Source organism: Strongylocentrotus purpuratus, unplaced genomic scaffold (assembly GCF_000002235.5).
Source record: "Strongylocentrotus purpuratus isolate Spur 01 unplaced genomic scaffold, Spur_5.0 spur5_scaffold_20, whole genome shotgun sequence".
In the NCBI taxonomy this organism is placed as follows: domain Eukaryota; kingdom Metazoa; phylum Echinodermata; class Echinoidea; order Camarodonta; family Strongylocentrotidae; genus Strongylocentrotus; species Strongylocentrotus purpuratus.
In genome coordinates, this window is record NW_022145606.1 from 25,101,426 (window position 1) to 25,108,780 (window position 7,355).

A 7,355-nucleotide genomic window follows, 5' to 3' on the forward strand; every position below is an offset into this window, starting at 1 on the left:
AATTTGAGACGATTTGGAGCATTTTTAAATTTTGCGCGCGCACTGGTGTTTACTGACGGTAAATTGACCGGACGGATATTGACCTTGATCATGATAAATATGAATGAAAAATTACTTTTGGTTATGAAGATATGATCATTAGTTGATTTTCAGAAAAATCCACGAAATGGCGCCTAGATGACGTCATCAGTCAAGGTCGAGGTTGAAAACTTTGCTGCATTTTTTTTCATATGCCTCTACAAATGTGTGCCAAATTTTGATTGAGCCATTTTCAAGTTATCTTGCTCACAAAAAAGTGGGTGGAAATAAGAAAAATAAATAATAAAGAAAAAAAGGGTGGTCTGAATGATATGCAGCCCATCTGATGAGTTGTGTCCCTCCCTTGATAGAGGAACACCCCTTATACAGTCTTAAACAATAATGATTTGTTTTTCCTTTAACATACGAGGGAGTTTAGCGACCGAGTGACAATACTTAGAGATATGAATCTTGAAACCCTGTACAGTATTTTTGAAAGTACTGCAAAGTGATTGATGTCACATCAATCTTTGTTTTGCTAGCAGAACAGAGAAACGAATTGCCATCTCTTTTGAAAAGACTAAACTAATGTTCTAGAATAGACAATAGTATGTTATTTCCCCCAGCTTAGCACCCGTTCATAATAGAATTGCATGCTTCCATACCTATTTACAATACATCATCATTGCCTTTGCCTTCCTGGTGATGCTACAGCAAGTCTGACATAGTAACTTGTATGTTGCTATTGTATTACATATTGTGACAGGTGGTCGACTTCGGCAAAGAAACATACCACTATCTCAAGCTCATTGGTGACTGACAGATGATGTCACAAGGGGAATAAGATCTGGAGGTTTTGGGGTGGGGCTTAATAGCAAATTTGAAAAACAAAGATTTCAAAAAATATTTAAAAATCTATGAAACAAATTCAGAAGTTTACATATCAAAATATGAGACGTATTCAGGACTGCACACCAACAGCAATACACTTGTATTTCGATGTCATGGGCCCTTTAACTACTACTCGTGAGTCGCGTGTCGTTAAACTGGATTGCAACACACAAACAAAAGTAGGGTTTTCCCATATGATACCGCCTAAGTAGATTTGTCGTGGTGCTATTTGGTGATGTTGAGGGTGGTTGGTAGTCTGCAGGCACAGACTCTAATTTGATACCTTTCCACAATTCCTAAAGCCTTGAGCACAGCCTAGATGTATCAAGCCAAGGTAAAGAACCTACTCTAGTACATGTATATTAGTGCAGATTAAGGGTTTGTGCCTGAAAACCAATGTTGTTGGTGTTTGGGGTGGGAGAGGTGGATGGGCGGCTAATATGTATTCATGTCAACATTTCAGACTAAACTAATATTCTAGAATAGACAATGGTATGTTATTTCCCCCATCTTAGCACACGTTCGTAATAGAATTGCATGTTTTCATACATATGTAAAATACATTATCATTGCCTTTGTCTTCCTGGGGATGCTACAGAATGTTTGACATAGCAACGTATATGTTGCTATTGTATTACGTATTTTGACAGGTGGTTGACTTCGGCAAAGAAACATACCCGCACTTTCTCAAGTTAACTTATTGGTGACTGACAGATGATGTCACAAGGGGAAAATATTTAAAAATCTATGAAACAAATTCAGAAGTTTACATATCAAAATATGAGATGTATACAGGACTGCACATCAACAGGAATACACTTGTATGTCGATGTCATGGGCCCTTTAAAGGCAGGCTTTACTACTTCAGCCAAAAGGGATAAGGGCACCCAGCGAGCCAGCGAGGTCACTGTGACAGGTGGCTATCTCATTAACTCAGCTCTCATTTAACATAAGAAAAGGAGGACCATGGGGGACCAACAGGCACCGATTGGGGAAGTTTTCTATATAGAGGGAGCAATTAGCTACAAGTAGGACAGTGTTCCTTTAACTACTACGTGCGAGTCGTGTGTCGTTAAACTGGATTGCAACACACAAACAAAAGTGGGGTTTTCCAATATGATGCCCCTTAAGTATATTTGTCGTGGTGTTGGGATAATGACGGCTGTTGGGCTATTTGGTGATGTTGGTGGTGGTTGGTAGTCTGCAGGCACAGACTCTAATTTTGACACCTTTCCACAATTCCTCGGTCACAAATGTCATTTCGAACTGCTACGAACGCCGAACGAACGAATTTCAGACAATGGAAATTCAGAAAGAAAATTAAAAACAACAGGGAGATTCGTACGAACGTATCGTTCGTAAGAATCTTTGTGACCGTAGTATGAAGTTAATACAAATACACAGGCGTCTACGCAAGGGAGATGTTTTGAGATGTTTTGTATGTGTATGTTTCATTCATCATTCTTCCATTCCTTTCCCTATATCTTTTCATTTCAATCATTGTCTTTCTATCACTCTATACACTTTTTGTTTGTTGGTAACGCCATCTTCGGCGCCTTGCAGCAAATGTAAGGACAATTTCTTAAGAGATAGGGGGAAAAGAACTGGCCAGTTTCTGGACAAGGCCAAAATAGGCGTATGCATATTTTAAGAGCCAAACCGTGCTTTGCGGGATTAACAATTAAAGCTCCCAGCCTTTCTTAAATCATTGCTTTGTGCCATTGAAACCCTCATACAATATTTCCTACAACAGGCCAAAATCGGTAGAAGTGCGTCCATGCTTGTACAACTATCTATTCGTTCTTCATTCAACATGGATGCGTTCAACCTACAGTACTAGTACTACTAGGTCATGGTAAGCATGTTTGTTGGGTCTATTTTTTTAATGAGAATCTAAATTCATGTTGTTACTCCAGCTTTGTATTCATTAAGTGAATGGCTTAGACAGGGTTTAATTGGTTTAAATGATTACTTCGCTTGATACTTTTTGTCTGTTTTATAGGTAAAGGCCTGAGACAGAGTTGTTGTTGTTTTCCGAAGGTCTAGTAATAGAAAAAGCTCACGAGGAGGAGTAGTAAAAAAAAAAAAACATGCTCACGTGTGTTCTACACTGTGCAGTATTCATGTATGCATGTCTCAATAAAACAGATCTAGAGCCCAACAAGGGAAATAACTGCTAAGACTTGATAGCTTATTACTAACAGAATCGTATCTTGAGTTGGGCTACTATACAATTAAATTCTTCCTATTAATTAGCTGAGGAGTCTAATTGAAAATCTGTTAAACATATTAATACAATTAAATCGTGAACTTTCTGTTTCTCTTGTGACTACTGTTAAATCTACTTGTAAAAAAAATAAAGCATTTAAGATTAAATCCATCGTTTACATCTCTCCAGAATTGGAACCGAGCGAAGACCACACCGCCGGACTGTACCTCACCGACCACTGATATAATCATCCATGATCCGACATTGATGTCATTTGTAGGACATAGACACCAACAAGATTGACGCAAGGTAAATAATCGCCGAAAAGATGATCGATATCATACGATCGCAAAGACTTCCAAGGAATTAACTAGAGGCCAATTTCCTTACCTTGTTTTTCCTATACAGTGTGAGTCAAAAAAAACTTTACACCTAGTAAAATGCTAATTATTTTAAAAATCATCTATGAACGATAAATAGTTATACATCTTATAAAAGAGTATTTTATCCATAATCGTTTGGTATCATTTTTGTGTGGTATGTGTTCACGCTTGGATGAACAGGAGGCATTGTTTGCGAGAGTGCAAAAATCGAATTGCGCACAAGTGATGCATACAGTATGTATTATGTTGGGATTGGCTGAGTAAGAGAATGAATTGAATGTATCAAATAAAATGCATTGCATATGCTTTTTGCAGGAAAAAGTGACACACACACACACGCGCGCACAAATGTTCGTTGATATTTTATATTTGAAATGTGTGGCATGATTAATTTTGTTAGGGATGTTTTTTTGATCTGCAAAGACCGAATTAATACCCAAATCCCAATTATTTTAGTTCTTGGTAAATTTGAGTTATTGGTGAATTTATCATTTTCATTTATTCATGAACTTAGTTATAGCTTATTACAGTTATTGGTGAATTGATTATTTTAATTTTTCCATCAGCTTAGTTAAAGATTAGTTTAGATATTGGTGAATTTGAGTTATTGGTGAATTTATCATTTTAATTTATTTATTCATGAGCTTAGATACAGGTTATTAGGGACTTTTAGATTTGCACGTCAACAGCTTTGACTGCAACGTGTGGCGTCGTTTTAAGGCACTGCGCATGCGTTACGTCGTCTCAGTCGGCGATCGAGAATGCGTCAACCTTGATTTTCCTAAATCTAGTACATACACATACATACATATTGATATTTATATAGCGCAGTTACACGCTCAAGGTACTAGTAAGCCGCGTGAGCATAAAATATACAGTTCCTCTGGTAGACAAAGGAACATCCCTTCCCTGCTATGTAAAAAATGTGTAGAACAGGTGTCACATGTATATTCACCTGTTCTACACATTTTTACATATTAATAGCAGTGAAGGGATGTTCTTTTGTTGAGGGTAGAATGAGGAACTGTATATTTTGTCCTCTTTCTTTGTCCGTGATGTTCATAGTGTTATTTCCTGCATGCATGTATATCGTCGAGTGCAATCTAAAAGATTTCTAATTGTAGTCAACATGGGCAGTTAAGTACGTTGACACGCATCAACAGTCGGCGTTCGTCGTGTTCTCGTTCACTCAATCTAAAAGTCCTTATTTGCCTGATCCTGTGAACGCAATCGCAGAGATAGTCAGAATAGTCAATAGTCAGAATGCAACTGCATATATTAACTGTTGCTTGGTAGGCCAAGCCATCATGTTTGTCCAACCTGGCAACAACTTAAGTATGCAGTTCGGATTCTGTCTATTGAAATACTATTATTCTCATCAGGTGAATGACATAATTTGTATTGAGGCACTACACAAAGACCTATGCATTAAATTTGGTTACATTACGAAAATGGCCTATTCCTGGGGTAAAACATCCCTCCACTGCTATTTGTAAAAATGTGTAGAACAGGTGAATATGCATGTGACACCTGTTCTACACATTTTTACATAATAGCAGGGAAGGGATGTTCCTTTGTCTACCTGAGGAACTGTATATTTTATGCGGACGCGGCAAATACTAGTACCGGTACTAGATTTAGGAAAATCAAGGTTGACACATTCTCGATCGCCGACTGAGACGACGTGAAGCATGCGCAGTGCCTTAAAATGACGTCACACGTTGCAGTCAAAGCTGTTAACGTGCAAATCTAAAAGTCCCTAATAGCGTTCGTTCCCCTAAACTCGACGGAAGAGTTGTATCGCCGTACAATAGACCATTTTCGTAATGTAACCAAATTTAATGCATAAGTCTTTTTGAAGTGCCTCAATACAAATTATTTCATTCACCTGCTAAGAATAATATTATTTCAATAGACAGAATTCGAACTGCGTACATTTTTTTTTATCTCGGTTGAGTGAATTCTCCCGTCCTCTTTGCCTTCCGTATCGTTACTAAAGCGCCCTACTAGCTATACATGTACAGCAGAATTACGAACGATTGATAAATCCTTTCGGGTAGGTGAATTCGTGTGGAATGGTGAATTTGCACTCAAATAAAAAATATTTAAAACGACCAGAATCTGGTCGAGTATGACACATGCCCTGGCGGCAACTTGTACACTAACCACTCATAACCGAATTCCAGACTTCAATCTAAATCAAATACTGGACCTTACCAATCCCAACATTCCTAAACAGAACCTTAAAACTCAATTACAATCCTCACCCCAAACCTTTGACGTAGAGATGCAGGATTAAATGTCGCAGGAGCAAAAGTCGAACCGCATAAAACATTCAATAAAAGTCCCGCTCTCTCTCTCTACCTTTCTCTCACTTTGTCTTTTTCAGAGGCTGAAAATCTTTTCGAAGACAAGCTAAGTGTATGTTAACGCAACCAGTGTTATAGGATTGCAGATGCCGACACTGCATCTAAGAGGACACCGATAATATATTTGTTGTCATTCGTGGGAACAGGTATGGTCTAGATTCAGTAAGAAAGCCATCATATTCTCGAAGACTGATCAGACCGATCTGAGAAGATTTTATTAGATCTATCCAGAAAGATTTATATTTAAGTTTTGAGATTGCTTAAGTATCAGGCTTCTAATCTCAACTCACGTGCAAAGCAGTCCCACACAGGTTTGAATGACAAGAAAAGGTCGAACCGTGGTGTGCCAATAAGTAGTTTTAAGCAGGCATTTTTTCAAGATCCCCAAGCACTATAAAAAGAGTTCAGAGAAACACCCTAGTAACAATCAGTTGCTTTCTCACCATAATGCTGCTTATCATATTGCTGCATAACCCTGCCGAAGAGAACGACTGGAGAGGTCATGACGAAGACAGCTTTTCCTCGCTCAGGTTCCTATCGCCTTTCCTCCGGAGGCGAGATCATCAAGGATTGTCCAAGGGCAACCAAACTACCTGCTACAGGTTTCTAAGATACCACCCTGAAGAACTACTGCCTCCAGCGGACCTTAGCGCCAGGAACTGCAAAAAGCGAATGCCACATGCGCTTGTCATTGGTGTAAAGAAAGGCGGGACAACCGCAATGGCTAGGTATCTTGGACTTCACCCCAAGGTTTCGTTCTCAACGTCTATCCAACCTGGTCCGGACATCACTGATGCAACAATGGCCGAATGGAGGGAGACTTTTCGCATGACATCCTCTATACAAATGTCTGTCACGGGTTACCCAGGTCTCTTTAACGACATGCAGCCACAGTTGTTGCTGATGTTGCGGAACCATCTCCCCGCTGATATCAAACTTATTTTGACGCTCCGCGATCCCGTGCAACGCCTTGTGTCTGATTTCGTGCATACGTCAACCATCGTTGATCGCTTTCATGGGGAAGAGCGAAAAAAGTTCGAACAACTCGAGGGTTTTAAGGGCACTCTGAACGCTACCGTACTGGACGAATTTGGCCATGTGAACTCTTTCGCATCCATCGTTCGTCTTGGATTGTATGCCATAGATTTACAATCCTTGTACCAGCAAATACATGAGGAACGGGTTCTGATCATAGACGGTAACGCCTTCAGTAAAGACCCTTTTCCAATTTTGGTCAAAGTGGAACGCTTCTTGGAGCTGCCGCCATTTTTCCAAAGATTTCACTTTAAGTATAACAAAAAGAAACATTTTTATTGTGCAAATATTGAGAGCAGACCCGATGTGAATTGTCTCAACTCGGAGAAAGGTAGGAAACACCCCGAGATTGCCGATGGTCTTGTCCAAAAGTTTTACGCTTTCTATCGCCCGCACAATCGGGAACTGAGAAAGAGATTCGGGTTGAACTTTCCTTGGATTGACCTGTAA

General features: G+C 39.3%; 1 protein-coding gene across 1 annotated transcript; it reads left to right on the top strand.

Annotated features, from left to right (window-relative positions):
• The first annotated feature begins 6,317 nt into the window (after positions 1–6,317).
• Positions 6,318–7,355, top strand: LOC100888227 (heparan sulfate glucosamine 3-O-sulfotransferase 1-like). The gene has a single exon (XM_030993790.1). It carries the CDS (start codon positions 6,318–6,320, stop codon positions 7,353–7,355), a length of 1,038 nt encoding a protein of 345 aa, XP_030849650.1.

Excerpts from the sequence above, each read along its gene's own strand:
- LOC100888227 (XM_030993790.1), top strand. The coding sequence starts at position 6,318 with ATGCTGCTTATCATATTGCTGCATAACCCTGCCGAAGAGAACGACTGG.